Here is a 21,319-nt window from a genome sequence, read left to right as displayed (position 1 = left end):
TATATATATATATATATATATATATATATATATATATATATATATATATATATATCTGTGTGTGTGTGTGTGTGTGTGTGTGTGTGTGTACAACAAACCCATTAGTTAGTGTGCAAATATACGTACTTGCATCACCTATTTTCCCGGAAGGCATTCGTCTTCAAGTAACTGCCAAATGTACCTGCTGCCACTTTTTTGCATTGCTTAGTATGTTTGTGAAAATGTTTACCCAACGGAGCACTACAGTAAAACTGTTCTTCGAAAGAACTTCCTTTTGCAAAATGATTGTAATCGTCACTTATACAACAATAAGGCGTTTCTTTTTTTAAAAAAATCATGCGCAACAACACGACAAGAAACAAATATAGGAAACAGAGAGGAAATAAAACATCAAATACAATATATCGTTTGCAGAGAATGAAACATAATCAAAGCAAATAGCGGGCTGAAAGAGGAATCAAGTCATCACTGCATGCCATCACCAAAGAACAACCTTATTGGACCATTTTTGGAAGTACTTAACATATATAGACATTTGTCGGGAAGTTTGCGGGTGGGAAGATCTGTTTTGGTTGCACATATTTTGGCTTCAGCTCTCACTAAAGGCTTCTTTTGGTTGTAAACAGTAGTACACACTTATGCTATTACCAAAATAAATTTCTTTTATTATTTAATTGAGAGTTCGTGCTAGCTCTACGTGGACCTCGATATAGACATATGAACTGTCACATTTTGTTATAAACTTGTTGAAAGCTACATTGATTGACATCGTTACAGTTTGCATAACATAATCAGTAAAAATTAAATGTTTAATAATTACGTTATCTTTTCATTAAATTTCAACTATCAAAATAATAATAATAATAATAATAATACAGTAATTCATTTGTTGTATATTGCTATCCCTAGAGATCTAGTTAAATTATAAAGGTGCAGACTTTGAAAACGTCTCCAAGAAACCTGCATGTGGCTCGTTTATTGCCTGCGTTGACATTTCACTTTTTGAACTTTCTTACGTATATCGTTCTGAGAAAACGGACACTAAGTAACATTGCCAATCACACTGCGAGGCAGTCAAGCTGAGTTGGCCCGATCTGCACTTTTACATCATACCAACTTTGTTCAGATTTATTTTCGTATGTAAGTTATGAGCAATGTAGGAAAACTAGGTGTGAGTTAAATGACAAAGAATTGATTATTCCAGTTAACATACAGAAACACATCCTAACTGAATTACCATTGTGTATCACACTTTCTTTCCGTATAACGCTTAAAAAATATATATCTAGATGTGATGTGATGTGATTCTGATTTTTAACGTAGCTGTAACAATTTTTCAGTCATATCGCTAAGATGTCTGCAATGTGCCAGTTTATAGTGCTGTCTAGCACTGGGGCATCATGCCGCATACATGTAGCATGATGTCCCACCCAGTTATATTATCCTGACACCAGGCCGACAAGTCCTAACACTAACCTCTTAATGCTGAACGCCAAGCGAGGCAGCTGTAAGTACCATTTTTGTAAGTCTCTTTTATGACTCGGCCGGGGATCGAACCCACGAACTCCCGCATCAGAGGCGGACGCTCTATCCACTAGGCCACCGTAGCGGTATATATCTAGACACCATTGGGCATGATGTACAGCAAATATTTTAAAGTCGATGCTGACCAATAATTAACAATATACTTGATGGGAATCAATATCATTGTCATGTTGCTGAGATAAACGAAAAGAAAACAAACCCATAACAAAAGGCCTTAAGACTATTTAATATTCGACAATGAAAATATAATGAAATAAAGTGATGTTATGATTTAGAAATATTAAAGAGCCTCTGATATATGATACAACCGACATGTCCATTTTGTGTCCGTATTCATGGTGTAACCAATGCAAGGCTCTATTTAAAATAATCTAGAAATAAATATTACCATATTCTCAGTAAAGAACAGTTCAACTTCCATTACATTATAAACGATATGCATCGAACGTCTGTTCTACCTTAAAAATTTTGTGATAGATTATTACTCAAATATTTTCAGAAACAATCCATTATGGAATCAGAACGGTTTTCTTGCATGCCTTCTTGTGTACCTTATATAATTTTCTGTATAAGTATTTGGAAACACCGAACCGTGTTTATTGCAATGAATGTAACCTTAAAATTAATAGTTGTATTTATGAGCTACAACCTGTCTCCAAACTATTAAGCTATAATGAGAAAATAATGAAATGTATATTTGGTATCTATTGGTCATATCGCTCGAATCGCATATAGCATGCAAGCTGGGTACAATCCGCGCATCATCAGTATATAATATACATTAATGTTATAAACGGTGGACAGTTACTTACCTCGTAAAGAGCATTCCGTGCCCAAAAGTTTTTTGTCTCCTCACATCTGTTTTCTTGTCCCAGCTTACAATATCATCAAGGTAGGGATTTAGATCAATATAATATGTCCCATTATGTCGCACCACCTTAGATCCTTCATGTGGAAATTCATTTTTTGTCTATACTCAAAAAAGCAAATAAAAATATGTTGATATGATATAGCGGTTTGAATTGGCTTGTAATCGCTCTGATAATCAATGCGTATAAAATATATTATAATGTCTATTGTTCAGTGAAACCTAGAAAACCCTATTTGCCACATTTTTAATAATTCGTTCATACATTTCAATATTTCAAGATAAAGTTATAAACCTGTCAGTTTCGTATTTCTCTGCATGAGACATTAAATATTAGACATCAATATATTTTTAACCTTTAAATCTTTATGATATGAAACCAGCTCGATCTTCGAAAAACGTTGTTTTGTTGGTTCTGTCATAATTCGATAATTTTCGTGAAAGAAAGTATATCATATCAAGTAATCTTATTCAAATTAACCTGCGTTCTTATTTGTCATCTCTCTTTAAAATAATTCAAAAATTGTTTATTCAGGGTGAAAAAAGATGTGGACAGAATGCAGATATTTTATTTCATTAAATATCTATCATAAATCAATATAGGTAATAATGAACACGATATTGCATTTTGTAACTTTGCTTCCTGGGATTTGCCATAGAAGTATCAACGCATTTTCTAAATATGTGGATTAGCTGAAACTATTCTCCTTAATTATCTGTCATCGGTGCAAAACTATTCGGTGATCACTTGAGAGATATCAATAGCAGCAAACTCGTGAAGGTGTTAATAATTACAACCTCTGTTGTAATAGAAGAATTAGATTAACTCATTTGTATAATGACAAAACATGCATTATATAGCAAGCTCTCAAACATGGGCTGGCATATCGATGAACATGTCTTACCTTAAAAATGATAAAGTCATGAAGGAAAATATTGATTGATATACTAGTATCTTCTATTCCTCTGTAGAGCATATTTACCTGTGATAAAATACAAATAAAGGTTTTAGTCTTATTATAATTTACGATATAAACTTGAAAATATGCAAACAATTGCTTTTTTAAAATTGTTCTTTGTGACTATACACATGTAATTTGCATAATTATCTAACTTTGGCATAAAAAAGAATGTTTCGTTTTGTAAAGTATTATGAAATATCTTTACACCGGGCAATATTAATATCAAAAGATTTATTTTTTCATAGATTCAAATATTTATATGAACGTTGGTTTTGAATTTATAAACATGTTCGTGTTTGTTATGCAGTGCGACAAAATGGACCAGTTTACAGATGCGCCTGCTTAGGGAAGGTGTATTATAATTATCTAAAAAGAAATCGAATCAAATGAAATGCTTCAAAATAGCTGTAAAATAGCCCCGATGTAGACAATTCAAAACATGGCTTCGTATGGGTATAAATTAAATGAATGTTAATGTGTTCATTGGTTACAAATTCATAACTTACGCCGTTCATGACGTGTGAAAAAATTTGTTTAATCTTTCTTCTCACATCACGATTTCTTGTTAAGATATTATAGGAGTGTATCATGGAGGTATAGCTGCAAATATAGATTATATATATCGTGTCAGGATAATGTGATTCGGTGGGACATGATGTTAAATGTCTGCGGAATGATGCACAAGTGATACACATCACTATAAACTGCCTCAGAGCAGACCTCGTAACGATATGACTGAAATGTTTTTAAAAATCCAAATCACACACACACACACACATATACATACACACAGAACGAATGGTAACATACCGCAAATTAAATTATCACAATGAATTGATCATTATATATATATACGTTGCAATCGCAGTGCGAATTGGCGAATAATACTTGAAATTTGCTTAAATTTGATAGGTCAGATATGCTGTATGCATTTTTAGACACGCATTACTGTGAGCCTTGTGATTACCTGATGCATAAATAATTGGTGCCACATAATGAAATCAGTTTCGCTCTGATATTAGGGATGGATGATAAAGACAGAGAGAGAAAGATGAATAGATTACAGAGTTTGTTTTCATGCAAAAATCACTTACAAGTCCCATAATCCTGAATCTATCAGTACGGCGAGATTGACATAGTAGATGTGGGTTAACTGCCGAGATTTATCTGCGCATATAATTTGCAGTGAGTAAACATATTTGTATATGTCCAGTCATTAATATTAAATGTTTATATCTACCATTTTGATATTTAACGTAATTTGTCGTTGCTGTCTTCAGAATGAGTTACATGAAAAATATAATATTCTTTCATACTAAGTTAAATTCGTAGGCAACATGTAGTGCTTAATAGTATTAGATATATGTATCAAACTAAGACACGTATTGCTTAATAATATTAGATATATGCACCATACTAAAACAGGTATTGCTTAATAATATTAGATATATGTACCGTACTAAAACATGTAGTGCTTAATAATATTAGATCTATGTACCGTACTAAAACATGCGGTGCTTAATAATATTAGATACATGTACCGTACTAAAACATGTAGTGCTTAATACTATTAGATATATGTACCGTACTAAAACATGCAGTGCTTAATACTATTAGATACATGTACCGTACTAAAACATGCAGTGCTTAATACTGTTAGATACATGTACCGTACTAAAACATGCAGTGCTTAATACTATTAGATACATGTACCGTACTAAAACATGCGGTGCTTAATAATATTAGATACATGTACCGTACTAAAACATGCAGTGCTTAATACTATTAGATATATGTACCGTACTAAAACATGCAGTGCTTAATACTATTAGATATATGTACCGTACTAAAACTCAATTTGTCATTCTCATTGTGATTTATATGTCAATCCTCATATACACAAATTATGTGCTATGACTATACTGACCTGTGTCCGCTCTATTATGTAAAGCTGATCCTATTCGGGATGATAACGTGTCATCTGAGGGAGATTTGTGCTTTTGTTTGTGCTGGTTTTCGAAATGTCGGCGAAGACTCCTAAATTTATGTTGTACGTTTATCTCATTCTCCTGAGCTGCACCTGTAGAATATATATTTATTATCAGCTACAAAGATCATGACGTAAGTGTTATTATATTTCATCATTGTATTATACTGTCATACCAACAAACCAAATAGAATAGTGATTTAGACTAAGGTCCCACCAGAAAGACAGGTCTTAGTCATATTGATCTATCAGTGATTTCGTCCGTTCTAAATTTCCTTCAATTCAAGAGTGACAACAAATGGAAATAATTAGTTATATTACATTAAATGTGTGTAATAAATAAATAATGTACACCTTTGTGAATTCTTGAAATAAAATTACAATGCACAGATTATTTCAGCATTCTTTATACATCAATAACATAAAATATTCCTAACCTTTCCTTTCGAGTGAGTATTTTTGTTGGGCATGTGTTTGGTCCTCGAGAACATATTGTCTACCATGATGACCTGGATCTTCGAAGAAGCTTCTTGATGCAACATCAGTTTCCGCTGGTCCAAGACCGTAATTTACGTCTCGTATTCGTATATTTCCATTCTAAAACATATGTTTATTTAAATATCGTCCAAGTGGGTTTCTGTTACTATTAGTAATCACTTTAACTAATTTTCCTTTCGTTTAAAATAATACTGGAGGTTATATGACCAGAAGAGGAAATACGAATCACACATATATGGTGGTATCAAGAGTCGTGAAAGATTTTAACAAGGATACGTACTATTTTATGAAATAAGTGATATACTAAAACTTATAAAATACGCTTGAGATAACGAATTAATCAGTTATCATTTGTGTCTATCCTAATTCGTTATCTAATCCTCATACACGATTATCAGACTATGTACTGTCTGCATACTCATTTGCTCTTTAGTAATGCATTTACAAAATTATAACAATACAGAAAGAGCAGTGGTATAGAGTGTGAGACGGAAATACAGGTTAATAAGATCAAAGACAACAAGTGTCATAAGGTGATACTACTAGTGATAATTGTGGTAATAATAATGATACGTGTTTTGATAATATTGGTTAGTCTGCTAATACTAGTGATAATGGTGATAATAGCGGAAATTCAAATCTTCACGATACTAAATTTGATCCTGATTATGCTACTAAATATGTCAGTCTCTATTATATACGCATTTACGGCAATTCAACACTACTAATACTTATAAAGAAGAATATTCATAGGATTAGTATCAGGAGCATACAAGTAACCACATTCATATGATATATATTCATATTAATACTCCTCTAGACATTTTAGTCTCAATTTATACTCACGATGGTTATGTCACACTGTTCATTCCATTTATTGACACATCGGGCAGTCACAAATGCCCCATTATTTATGTCCTGGTAATAAGCCACATTCTGTAGAAACAAATATGCATCAATTTTTTATGTATATTCGAAGACAGGTAGATACAGTATTGAAATATGTAAATACAAAATTGGATAGTCATGTAATTTGCACATATGTAGCTCTGGATGTACGCAGGTAAGTGGGTATGATACTATGTATGTGTATTATTTATGTGCTTGGTGCTAGGTATTTGTATGTATTACGTAGATATACAAACTGATAGATTTGAAGATGAAGCCCTGTTGCTGTTGAGTAGGTTCGCAGTTCTTTAGCTGTATGATTATGTTTTCCAAGAAATATTAGAACATGAGAACCTTTGACGAAACTTTTATCAAGCGCCATACATGGTGTCAATATTATACGAACATGTATGAGGAGACATGGGAACTGTCATATGAGACCTTGTGTTAGAACAAAGATTAGAAGAATGTGCGTCTATATTGTCTTAGTATTGGCCAAACTTCTGTTCTTGTCACATTTGTAAAATCATAGGGAATTTAGGGAAACCAAATCAGATGATACGTACGACTCACGAGCAAACAATTCCTGCATTTTAGGAACAATTAAACATATTAATCAAAGAATGTGTACAGTCCCTAATCTAAGACCAAGCAAGACAATCAATATCAGCTCACAATATTGTGTGCGTTTAGACGAGACAATTCCTTTGAGAAATAATAAAAATTAACCATAGTTAAAGCTTTGATAGCTTATTTTACATTTCATGGACTACGTAAATCAATCCCGCCTGATCAAGGGGCAATTTATTTTTGTCTGGAATTATTAATGCATGAATTAGGCATCAAACTCCCTGAATGTTCTGCCTATCACGCTGAAAGGAAGGGGTCTTTGGGAAGAATTCATCAATCGTTGAAGAACATGTTTGGTATTTATACAACTAATAATAAGGACATGACGTAAACAATAAAATTAACACTCTTTGGAGGGACAAGCAAACAATGTTTTATATGCTAAATAGAATTTTGATAGAGATATCCCATATCTGTTTTGATTGTTCGATCAATTTAGTTTACCTTTCCCAAGCAATGTGTATCTAAACATTAAAAGGCAATCTGACTCTCATATAACCAATCTACTACGATCAGAAATATTAAAAATCTGGACTAGAAACTTTTAAATCTTTGAATGCAATAAAACAATGATCGAAACCAGCTTTTAGATGTTTAATATAATAAGTTTCCTTTCGTTCCAGCACATACAAATATATCATGACCATGAAATTGTAGATTTCACACCTCTGAAACATCATCTTTACGGGATGAATCCCCTGAATTTTGCTATGTGAGAGTGAAAATTCAATACTTACTGGAAACGTAAAATGAACTGTCGGTCAAATGTATTATTGTGACGACACCAGATGATGCATTCCGTCTGTGAGATGATTTTAGAAAGGTAATCACTGAACCCAAAATGGGTTTATTTCCAATTGCATGTCCACTAGAGACAAACAGTCATACATATAATTATATTGTTATAAAGGATATACAAAAAATCAATGTAAATTATACAATTTTATATAGTGCATTAGCATTAAGTCCATTAGGATACAGAGTATATAACTTATGAATCCAATAAGTTTCTTTTATGAGTCTATTCATGTCACCATGCACAATATCTATTGGCATGAAAGAAAAATCAAGTAGAGAGTGATTATTGGTGTTAAAGTGTGTTGAAACGTTAGAGGAAAACTGAGGATCTCTATAATTTTTTATAGGAAAGCGATGATTATTCATTCTCTTAGAGACTTGTTGTAGTGTTTGTCCAACATATTGCATGCTACATTTTTTACAGGTTATTAAATAAATCACATCAGTTGATATGCAGTTAGTGTTATCGCGTAGAGAAAATACCTCTTTTGTATTAGCACTACTGAAAGAAGTACTTTCTCTTATGTTTGCACATTGAGAACACCGGTGTCTGTTACATTTAGATGACGAAAAGTGTATTTTTTTATTTTCTGTCTGTTTAGCTCTGATTAAAAAATCTTGCAAATTCTTGGGTCTTCTATAAGCGAGAACTGGTTTAATTTTGAAAAGTGATTTGACGCTAGTTTTATTGGATAAATTTAAGAGACTATAATATTTATTAATTATACGACCTATATTAGGTAATGAAGGATTATATTGTATTGTGAAATGAATTACATCTCTCTCTATTTTACATTCTGCTGCGTTTAAAGCCTCATGTTGAGTACGATTAAGGGCTTTGTTCAGTGCAGAATCAATTATGTATGTAGGATAATTTCTATTTTGGAAATAAGTTCGTAATTTATTCAAAGAATTTTGTAATTGACAATCATCTGAAATAATGCGTCGGTATCTTTTGGCCTGGCTATATGATATGCCGTTTTTACATGACATGGGATGACATGAAGAATATTCTACATATTGGTGGATATTAGTTTCTTTGATATGAATATTTGTAGAGATAGTGTTATCAATATGTTTTATTACATTTACATCTAAAAATGAAACTTGCGTACTTGATGCAGTATAAGTAAATTTAATTGTCGGATGAAAATGATTCAGGCGATCAATAAATATTTTTAGTTCTTCAGTTCAATGGTTCCAGATCATAAATATGTCATCTAAAAATCTAAACCAAACAGTTTATGAGTCTATTCATGTCACCATGCACAATATCTATTGGCATGAAAGAAAAATCATTATGAGTCTATTCATGTCACCATGCACAATATCTATTGGCATGAAAGAAAAATCAGCGTTTGTGTTGTTTTTTATCACAATTCTTAGAAAAACATTTCGAGCCTGAAGAAGCATATATTAAATGCGAAACTAGTTGCACAGAATTTTCTGCGTTTGTGTTGTTTTTTATCACAATTCTTAAAATATTATAAAGCATTTTGAGCTGCTAATGTTGAGTCTCTGTACTAAGTCCACTTTATTATCATCATCATTATTATTATTATTATTATTATTATTAAAGAACGGCTGCCAAACATGGTTTATTCAAATGGGTTTCTACTGATACAACAATTTACAGAAACCACGGATATGTTTTTGATGAACGAAGAAAGGATACATGCATTACAAATAAAGGCGTTTACAAGCTATAAAACAACTTCCTTTTTATGTATAATGATAATTCATCGATCTTATCAATTATATCCACATATTCCAATAAATAACTGATTTAAGTGTTTCATTGTTTGGAGGCATTTTCTATCTTTTAATCATAAAGTAACTCCGAAATATGTAGCTCGTCTCACTAGAGAAGGAAGAAACTTATCAGCTGCACATCATAGTAATTGAATTTTTATTATTATCAATATAGTCTACACCTTTCGGTGAGCTGATAATGGTTCTAAGCCGTCATTTGTAGTTTTCGTTTTCCACAAATATGATCAACATCAACTGAATTGAACTCGTTATATCGTTGAAGAGCATAACATGATTTGCACGTTTATATGATCCTTTGCAAAATACTTATTAAACTAAGATTTGTATATTTCTTTGATGCGGATGGAAGTTATCTATACGTTGATGTTATGGGCTGATTTTGTTTTCTTCCTGTGGAACATGTATTACTGACACATTTTACATGGTCCAGAATATAAATACTCTGATCAAGGAAACTATGACCCTGGATGCTGCAGCATAGCTAATATATTGACGCATTAATACTAAGGGGATGGGTACTGTGAGCATGGATACTCTAGTGTGGATACTGTGGTATGGATAGTATGAGCATGGACACCGTGAGATTGGATACAGTGTACTGTTTCGTGGAAAATATGGGCACGGATTATGAAGCATTAATTGAACCCAACGTGACTACATTTTCCGCATGGAGATACTGTGTAGCGGATTTCTTTAAACCAACGTACACCATCGAACAAACATCAAGTACTCAGTTTCTCTACTTCTTCAAAAATCCGTTTAATAAGTCAGTCATTGGGTCAAAGCATTCATTAATGTAAACAAATTCACTAATTTTCCGACATAATGTTTTTCTTCCAGTATAGTTCATTTATACAGACGTATCCGAACCTTTCATTATTACCATCACACAATCTGTCCCAAGTTGCAATTCTTATAAAATTGTCATTAAATCTCATCATTAATATTCTGTTTTTAGTTTGCATATTTAGATACCTTAATTCCTTCTAAAACTAGATATTTCATTTCCTTCTCACATGCTATGAAATGAATCAACCAGGTAACGATGTAATCAACATTCGTTTCAGAGATATTAATTTCAATTCATGCTTCACTTCTGTTATATTCTCCTCTTTTAACATTATTCTTTGTCCGTTATCTACGGTACATTTGTTAGTATGTGTGTTTGTATCATTAAAGTGAATCTGAAAGTGTTTACACAAAGTAGAGACAGATAAATGCTTTGTTTGAATTTAATTACCTCTTAATTTTCTTATAAGTTATGTTTATGCTTTTACAATTCTGCATAACATAAAATATGCGCAGGTAAAAATGAAATTAATCTTCATATCAGCGGCCCTTTTCTAACTATTATTTTATTTTGTAATCAGCAAAATATCAGCATCAGGAGAGTATGTTCTTAGAGCTAATATTACAAGATTTGCAAACTTCACAACCACGCGAATTTATAAACTTTTATATGCGTCATAAAAGCCCCATAAATATGGTATTAACAGCTGGTATGTTTTGTGATGATAGCTACTAATTTAACCAAACTAGTTTGCTGTAAAATGTCGTAAACGTACCTCTTTGTCTACGTTGCGTGCTTTCACCAAAACGGATTGACCGTTTTTCAACTTTCGTGCAAAATAGAAATTAGGATTTGGATTGATGTCATGATTTCTTCTCAGATTTAAGTACATAGTTTCTGAACGGCGAGTAAGTTGAAACACTAACTCATTAGGTAGGTCAGTCTCACTCAGCGTACGTTTTCCAGTCAGCAATGGTGCAGTCACGTCCTTAAGCCAGACCCTTTCTAAAGCCGTTGCCGCTGATAAAATGGAGATACGAAAACTTCTAAAAAATAATGTCAATAAAGTGAAAGAGCGAATGTACGTGATAGAGTAACTTGGTGCACGTTACTTTCACTATATATAAACAACAAACATAACATTGTATAATATTCACATGATTATCAAAAACTAACACTTATCAGCCATCTTATTAATGAGTCAGTAGCATTCCGTAAATAATAATAATAATAATAATAATAATAATAATAATAATAATAATAATAATAATAATAATAATAATAATAATAATTTCAAATGTCACGAAAATGATTATATTAATAATAGTGATGATGATAATAATAATGCTCAGTTTTACTAATGGAAATGTACGAAGGTTCTAAAGATAGACGGATTCCAAGCTGCATTATTTCAGATGAAATGTATGGCCATTACTCTGCCAAACTTCTCCTTGAACGCTGATACATACATTCATAGACAAATAATAATAAAATTACATATATAAAGAGGGATATATTTATTCAATGTGGCGATACACTTTGTATCACTTCTTGAAGGCACCTTAATGATTGCCTTCATATACACTAGAGTCTACACATTAATCTCTGTACATCCCGATGTGGATGGGTAGAGGGGGAATAAAAAGAAAGAACAGAAGAAGAAACAAAACGGAAAAGTCATAGATATGGAAATAAAGGTCCGATTATTTCAGATGTGCTACATACATGGGAAAACAAATTAGTTCTATAAAATGATATCGCCACTGTGGCGATAAGAAAATTCAACATATAGCACGGTGTTTAATAATCATTCTGTAGACCTTTCATCGTTTGCCGTCTAATCAATAGCCATCCTGATGAAAGTAAAATTCTTGTCAAGATATCATTTTTTAATATTTCATTTGCAACAATCATGACCATTGACCTCATCACTAAAACACAATATGGATCTTTATTACACAAAGCCAGAAGCGTAACGTTATTTTATAGTATTTAATGAACACCTCCAGTTATTCTGCAGGAACAATTATCCAATTTTCAGTTGGAGTGACTTTCACACACTTTTAGTCGCTGCAATTGTGGAAATCTCTAGTTATTATGAGCAAACATTTTCTTCTTTCAGTTACGATGGCTGACGTATGATCTTTGGAGAGTGAAATTATGTTTGGTTTTCTTACCACAAGCTACTTAAGTACACAAAGTTCAGAAACGGTAGATGAAAATAACTGACGTGATCATGCAGAAACATTTTTCATTCCTGCAGCCACAGTCAATTGTAATATTTGTGCATAAAATGATGAAGTACAATGTGAACATAATATTGTAATAGGAATTGTGAAGCAAATAAATTCATAATGGACGGCATGGCCATCCCCACTGTTTAATAAAATTGGGCAAGTACTAATTCATCAAAGCTTTGTCTAGTCCTTTGAAACTACTCGTTTGCGAGTGTTCACACAATGCATGCAAATAATACCAACATTGTTTGAGCGAAAGTTAAATACTTCAGTGCAGGAGAGCCATTTAGCTACTAAAAAAAGATTAGCAAATGACAACGTCACTTTCTTTATAGACACATTTTTTTTTCATACATCCAAATGTACTCTTGAATCTATGTGGACACCATAGATTATCCATGGTCCAAAAATTTCAAGCGAGGAAAAAGAAACGTTATTTAGTTTTCTGATTTTCACTTATCATATTGATGTAGAAAACGCAGGTACATATTGCGCTATTGGTTAGCTTCCTTTAATGGATTAAAACCAAGTTTCAGTTTGAAATTCGTAGTGGACACATTTTCTAATAAAAATTACTATCACAACATTATATTCAAGGTTAAGACGACCTCAAAATATATACCAGAAATTAAACAAACGTGCTAGAATACAAATATGAAGCTCTAAAGAGAGATTTAGCAACTCATGTACTTGTCTAAATATATAGTTCAAGCTTAGATACGTACCTGACAAAATGTGCATCAATAGACCAACAACAAAAATGAAGATATAATTTTCCATAGTCATGACTTGCTAGAGAATATTGGAAGACTAATAGGCTTATGCACAAATAACTACCTAATGTATAATGTATTAAGGGGAGGATTCTAAAGGTGACGACCAATTCGTTCCTGCCACGGCTCACTTTTCATAGCGAAACTATTGGTCGAAAGTTATGTCAATCAGACAACAGCTCAGTTGCAAACATATCAGTGATCCCTGATTATATTCATGTAATTGTAGTATGTTTTATATAGCGTATTATATATATATATATATATATATATATATATATATATATATATATATATATATATATATATATATATATATATATATATATATATATATATATATATATATATATATATATATATATATATATATATATATATGTGTGTGGGTATGTGTTTGTGTATGTGTATGTGTGTTCGTTTGCACGTGTGTGTGAGTGTGACTTCGATTTGTAACGTGTACCTTCAAAACATTTTCACTCATATCGCTATGATGTCTGCATTGTGGCAGTTCATACTGATGTCAAGCACTGGGATATAATGCCGCAGATATATATCATCATGTACCACCTGAAACCAGGCCGATCAGTCATAACAGTAATACATGCATGCATGCATGCATGCATGCATCCATCCATCCATCCATCCATACTACATACATACATAGATACATACATACATACATACATACATACATACATACATACTGAGAATCTACCCGGTGGAAGGGGAATATAATGGGAATAGTTTTTAAAAAATACTCAATCTGTTTCGTGTTAAAAAATCAAAGATAATATGGTGATATCTCAAAGATATGTATGTATGTATGTATGTATGTATGTATGTATGTATGTATGTATGTGTATGTATGCAGTACCGGATTTACCATTGTGCTTAGGTGTGCTTAAGCGCAGGGCCCCGTTGGCCAGGGGGGCCCCATCTTCCTGGCAACAAAAAATTTTACGATGAATTTTTCAAATGTTTTTCAAAAGTCAAAACGTCCAAATGTTTTTCCTAAAAGTTATAAAAGTGAAATTGGACTGTAGTGTTTGGGTGCAGTACCACCTGTGGCGGGTTTTCTGAGTGGTCTGATTAATTCCGGCTGAACCTGGCGTGTTGTCTTTGTGATTTTGTATTGCTTCTTGCATATCAGATGTAGTGATTGGGTCTGTTAGTATTGTGTCTGTGTTTTGTGTGCTGAGGATTGTTGATTTATGTTTGGTTTTGTTGTTATGTTGTTATTGTGTGAAGTATAGCCGGAGTAGATAGTTATTTATAGAAATATGCTAGTAATTTGGCTTTTTGCTGCGAAGTATATGCGGTATGATTGATGAATCTATGATTGTTATGTTGTATAGGAATGTTTGTGTGTGTCATTGTTTTTCGTTGAGTGATGATGTTAACGTGGTGCCAAAATGTTCTGGCGTATTTTTTGTAAGTTCGATCTAGTTTGTTGCATGTTTTTATCCAACCGTCTGTTTTAATTTTTGATATTATATTGTTAATTTCTTTTGTTGATTTATTACATATTGATTTTAAAAATTTGTATTATTCAGTTCCCAGAATCGAATCCAAACAACTGATATTACTGCTCCAGCTCTTTAATCCTAACAATGCGTAGACGATATGAAAGTGGTACAAGTAAAATAAAACGCCAAAAAGAACAACAAGATATAGTCAAACGTTTAAAGCCAATCACATCATTTGGCTTTGCATACCCGGGACAAACAAGTTCAACAGCAGATACAGAAGATTCAAATGCGTTACTTGGCACCCAGGAACATTTTTTAGTAACTCCAAGTACCAGTGGCACTCAAGAACCTTCGTCAGTAACTCCAAGTATCAGTGGCACTTAGGACCATTTGTCAGTAACTCCAAGTACAAGTAGATCCACAGACACGGAAGCTTCAGTTTCCCTCACCAAATGTACGGAAGCGAGTGTTGGCTCTTCTGCTGATTTCATTGTCAAGAATGATATAGGTTTATGGACCACATTGAGCAATGAAGAAATTTCATACTGGATTGAGAAAGGCCCTTTGGAATGTCAACACTGGGATAGACCTTTCACAACTTCGAAGCGAACCTACAAAAGCCAAACTCGTTCATGCTCAAGAAGTTTATTCTTCTCCACTAAGATAAAGTATATGGCTAGTATATTCTCCAACAGAAGGGAAAGTCTACTGTTTTGTGTGCAAACCTTTCTCATAATTATCTAAGAATGTTTCTCCAACGACAGTTGCTTCTTCAGGATTTGATAACTGGTCTCATCCTCAAATTATTAAGACCCATGAAAATTCAAAAAGTCATATGGACTCTATGTTGACCTACTTAATAAGAAAACGTGGTCAGACGCTTACAACAAAACTTGATGAGCAAGTCAAAGCAGAACAGGAATACTTTAGGCATGTACTTCAACGAGTGATGGCAATGATTTGTCTGTTGGCAGAACGTGGATTGGCTTTTAGAGGAGAGGATGAAACCTTCGGCTCACCAAGCAACGGACACTTTCTCGATTTGCTGGAATTTATTGTCAAATTTGATCCCTTCTTATGTACCCACATAAACCAGTATGGAAATAAAAGATCTGGCCATCCATCATACCTATCCAAAACCACATGTGAAGAAGTTATCCAGCTAATGGCTAAAAACGTTCTTGACGAAATAGTGAAAGAAATCAAAGAAGCAAGGTATTTTAGTGTATCGGTCGATTCAACACCTGATGATTCCAATGTTGATCAACTCACTGTAATTGTTAGATATGTTTCTGCCTTTGATGGAATACAAGTTGAACGATTTTTGACATTTATTGAACTGAAGAATCACACAGGTGAAGGAATGGCTGAATTGATACTGAACTTCTTTGAAGAACTTGAATTTGATTTCAGTAAATGCAGGGGTCAATCATATGACAATGCATCTAACATGGCTGGAAAGTATAATGGCGTTCAATATAAAATTCTGGAAAAGAATAAGTTTGCAAAATTTATTCACTGTGCTGGACATTCCTTAAATCTGGATGGAAGAGCTGCAGTTGACTCATGCCTGGATGCAGTGAATTTCTTTGGCGTGGTCAATGAAATTTATTGCTTTTTCTCAGCCTCTTCAAGACGGTGGGCAGTGCTGAAAAACTTCTTGCCACCACAGTAAAATGTTCTGCAACATTTATCTGACACAAGATGAGAGGCCCATGCCAGAGCAACGACAGCCATCAGTGAAAGTTATGCTCAGATTCTTGAAGCACTCAGTCACATCCATAAGTATGACACTGAAAAGGGTGATACTAGACGACAAGCTCAAAATATGTTGCAGAAAATGGAAGAATTTTAATTTGTGTTCATCTTCATCTATGGACAGGTTTGCTTGAGCAGTTTCACAAAGTAAGTAATGCCATTCAAAGTACACAGATTTCATTGACCACGTGTGCAAGCCTAAACAGTCCACTTCTGCAATTTGTTTCCAACACATGGGAAAACTTTGATGAGATTGAGGAGCAAGCAAAAACTACTCTACCTGATGTAGAGTACATAACTCTCCAAAGAAGGCGTAGAGCACGAAAACGACAATACAATCATGGCATTGCAACTGAAGCCTTGGATGAAATTGAAATTCCTCCAAAAGATAAGTTTAGGATACATTCATTTATACCTGTAATTGATGCTCTTCACTCAAATTTAGAAACAAGAGCTATTGTGTATAGGAGTGTTGCTGACAATTTCTCGTTTTTAATTGACCTGCAAGCAACGAGGGAACAAATTCTCCATGGTGTCAAGAGACTAGAACAAGAATATCCAAAGGATGTTGATCTCAGTCTTGTTGACGAACTCTTGACCTTCCAGTTGGATGTCAACAGGTTCATGCAGAAAAAGAAAGTTTCAGCCACCAAGACATGTACCAGATAACAAAACAGGAGAAAATTCAGGCTGCTTTCCCAAACGTGGAAACAATTTTTAGATTGTTCCTGTGTTTGGTGGTCACTAACTGTTCTGGAGAGAGATCATTTTCTAGGCTGCAAAGGATCAAAAGTGACCTTCGTTCAACAATGTCACAAGAGCGGCTGTCTGGTCTGAGTATTCACTGTATAGAGAATGATAAACTGCGACTTATTGATTTTGATGACATCATTGATGAGTTTGCAGTCAGGAAAGCTCAAAGGAAGATGTTCCGACATTAAATAGCCTACTGTTAAAATGTAAACATGCCTTAACAGGGTAATACGAAAACATGGCAATTTGACTATTTGACTGTTTTGTGTAAACAGTAAACTTCTTCATCGATCATCATTGTAAAAATAATGATTGATCAGGTCACACGTATTATTTTAACTACTCCTAAACTTCCTGAGTATGTATGCCTGACTATCTGTGTAGGCCTACCGGGCCTACCTCTTTCAGGACCCAAGTAAGGGGCCTCATAACTTAACTAGCACATAGCCTCATTTGTCCGAAATCCGGCACTGTATGTATGTATGTATGTATGTATGTATGTATGTATGTATGAACTCTAAAATCTACAGTTTCGTTAGATCTAGGTCTACTAAATCCAAGTAATTGTGAGTTTCAATTGGTTATAAACTGTGCAATTATTCATGAGATGTATTTCCGACATTTAAAAACAATAGTTTATTCATTGTTACTATTAGAGTCCATTCCGTCTTAATTTTTCATGTCCATTTAAAAATTGTGGAGACCATCTGGTATTGTGGTGATCCTGACCTTTGTATAGATCGGTTGTATCCAAGAAATTTGACACATTTATATGAACGAGATGTTTATTCATAAATGTAAATTAATTGTGAACGAATCTTTGACTCTTAGTGGCTCACTTACCTCCTATAAACTATACTGTAACGAAGGTGAACCCCAATCTAGTAAGTTGCTGTACTAATTTAATTAGTACAGCAACGGATATAACGGAATGGTATAGTTCCTTAATGTATACAATCATACACTGGATTGTCCGTACCTAGTAAAAAATTATATTATGTGACATCTTGCATGATCAATTAGCAAATAGATATGAATTTAATAACACGGACGAACAATGCATATCCTTATCAACAAAGGTGATTGGTGTTCCTCAGGTATAAATAACCCTCGCCACCTTTCCTACATGTTAACAGTCTGAAACAGGTCACAAAGGAAATATATTTTATTGCTGGTATTTAATTTAACAACTAGCCATAAATGTAGTAATGGTGTTTGCATTTTCAGTGACACTGGTCAATACTGTAAGCATCATTTTGTTGTCAATAACGTTACATTTGAACGAGCTATCATACATCTGTATGAGTCAGGCCTTGGAGAAGTTAAGTGGCAGAAGATGTCAAATTTGTTTTGATGTTTCTTCTTCCCAAGAAATGTTACAAGTGCTACATGTAACCGATATTTAAGAAGACTTTATTGACGGATTGTCTTGTCAGAACCAAGATGTCAGCTATAAGAGTGTAATTAAATTCCACGGCCGATCTCACCAACTAGCACACAATGCGTGTTATTGTTGTCTGTTTATAAAGCAGATAATGTCTAAACAAAATGTGAACCTTTGAGATCTAGTTTGGTTCATGACCAAGAAATGTCCCGTTCAGTTTCATTATAACCTACATCTAGTTCTTTAGAATGCCTCTTTGACCAAAATATATTTTGCAGAAGGAGACAAATAGTGGTACATAATAGTTTCGTGTGTTTTAATCATATTTGTATCACGATCATTTCTTATGTCCTTCTGATTGTACCAATCTGTGACAAGTTTTTACCGATTTGTTTGTTTCAGAGGACAAAGGCTTTTGTGTTGACAGAAAAGTACTAACGGGATTAGTCTCCCCTACCGATACAGCATGCCATATTCTGGATGTTGTCCGTACCAAATTACATCTTTTCATGAGTATTCGTGAAACTAAAAAGGAACACAACAAACACCTGCCCATACCGAGAGCAACATACGAGTTTACAGAAAGTCGTAAAGTTCCAGTCGATAAAATGTTTGATTACATCATGATATTGGAAAGCAAATTTGATTCTTTTTCATGTTGATGGGTGCAAGTTTGTCGATGCTTGTACGGATGATGTGATTAATTCGTTAGATATCCCAGCGTGCAGGACGAGAGAATTAGAATGTGACTATCTGGAGGAAAGTAATTACGAACTTACGATCAATAAATGAAAGCTTTCGTCCGAACGTTTTGCAGAAATGCTTGACTGGTTAAGGATTAAGTGTAAAAGCCATACTGCCCTTCGTTAGCTCAATTTCGACCTATCAAAATATAAATGTCAGTGTGATATATGTTCTATTTGGACAGTGCGTGCTTAATTAGATATCTTACATGTTCGAGCAATGTATGTATCACATCCTGGCTCGATCTTATAATTACAAATATACAAAATCATAATATAATTTTATTTAAATAAGATACACTGTGCGTTAGTGCATGTGTGTGTGATCTAGATTTTTGACGTAGCATTAACCGTTTGTCAGTCATATCGCTATCAAGTCTGCAGTGTGGCAGGTTTTATTGATGAGTAGCACTGGGACATAAAGCCGTAGACATTTAGCATCATGTCCTATCCAGTTACGTTATTCTGACACCAAGCCGACCAGTCCTAATACCCTCTTAATGCTAAGCTTGTATCATTTAGCATATAGTACAAATTTGGTTAGTCTTTGATATGACTCGGCCGGGGATCAAACCTGCAACCTCCTGCATATCAGTCTCAGGTAGATGCGTTTCAAAGACTTTGATGCGAATGACTTCGTTAACGATTTACATAATTCCCAACGGCTGTCTTCTCTCTCTGTATTGACTTTTAGAATGTCCATCCTGCTTTTGTATGTCATAGATCTAAGTACCATGAGCTGAATTCAAAAACAAGTTCTAAATCATAGAAATTAATTCATAGCAATTTCGTTTGAAAGGGTGTTGCTATTTCCATTTAATGATTCACACATGAACAGAAAAAAAGAAAATAAAGACAGTGATGTGTAAAATACAGGTCACAGTGATCACCTTTGTAATATGGTGTCTCACTCAACAAAGTGCTTCATCACACCAAGTTTCCTAGCTACACTTATAACAATAATGTATATGAGATAATGAAACCTTTTGTAGTCGTCAGCTAAAATCAAATAGTGTCCTTATCCTGTAAATAGCACATGATTGTCGCATTGTCCTTCTTTCCTTGTAAGGATGTGAAACTGTCATTTAATTTAATTAATCTGGCTCTGTCATGGAAGCATGTAATTGTACACACATTCACATACTTTTGCCATGGTGTGATATTACTCATGAAAATACAGCTCATACAGTTTCATAAAACTGATGCAGCGGTATGTAGTCAGAGTGAAAATCGCCAATTTGTTTTTGAAGTAAACACATAAACTAAACCTTCACATGTCAGATGTGAAAAGGACGCAATCATGGCTTCCTTTATTTGTTAGGGTATGATCCTAATTGAGATCCGTGCATCTTGTTTCATAACTATAGCGTATATACAACTACGCAAATAGTCTTGAAACAGAATTCAAAACGTGAACAAAGAGTGATACATGGCTAACAGATAAATAAGAATGGGTGTAC

At 33.7% G+C, this 21,319-nt stretch overlaps 2 protein-coding genes and 1 long non-coding RNA gene across 3 annotated transcripts; 1 reads left to right on the top strand and 2 right to left on the bottom strand.

The window, feature by feature from the left end:
• Nucleotides 1-2,363: 2,363 nt before the first annotated feature.
• Nucleotides 2,364-4,545, bottom strand: LOC149791856 (uncharacterized). Its single transcript, XR_016423220.1, has 4 exons — nucleotides 4,470-4,545; nucleotides 3,882-3,975; nucleotides 3,319-3,396; nucleotides 2,364-2,515 (listed from the first exon to the last, which is right to left on the bottom strand). It is a non-coding gene; the product is annotated as an uncharacterized LOC149791856 (long non-coding RNA).
• A 734-nt stretch (nucleotides 4,546-5,279) lies between these two features.
• Nucleotides 5,280-11,715, bottom strand: LOC149791855 (uncharacterized). The gene is made up of 4 exons (XM_089969486.1): nucleotides 11,515-11,715; nucleotides 6,707-6,796; nucleotides 5,800-5,959; nucleotides 5,280-5,455 (listed from the first exon to the last, which is right to left on the bottom strand). The coding sequence occupies exons 1-4, from the start codon at nucleotides 11,629-11,631 to the stop codon at nucleotides 5,280-5,282; spliced, it is 543 nt and encodes a 180-aa protein (XP_089825612.1). The 5' UTR covers nucleotides 11,632-11,715.
• Nucleotides 11,716-16,056: 4,341 nt separating this feature from the next.
• Nucleotides 16,057-17,920, top strand: LOC149791854 (zinc finger MYM-type protein 1-like). The gene is made up of 2 exons (XM_089969485.1): nucleotides 16,057-16,800; nucleotides 17,600-17,920. Exons 1-2 carry the CDS (start codon nucleotides 16,057-16,059, stop codon nucleotides 17,918-17,920), a joined length of 1,065 nt encoding a protein of 354 aa, XP_089825611.1.
• The last annotated feature ends 3,399 nt before the right edge of the window (nucleotides 17,921-21,319 follow it).

Source organism: Sinohyriopsis cumingii, chromosome 9 (assembly GCF_028554795.1).
Source record: "Sinohyriopsis cumingii isolate HCF-2022 chromosome 9, ASM2855479v2, whole genome shotgun sequence".
Classification (NCBI taxonomy): domain Eukaryota; kingdom Metazoa; phylum Mollusca; class Bivalvia; order Unionida; family Unionidae; genus Sinohyriopsis; species Sinohyriopsis cumingii.
The sequence above is the reverse complement of the archived record's forward strand: the minus strand, read 5'-3'. Positions and strand labels throughout refer to the sequence as shown.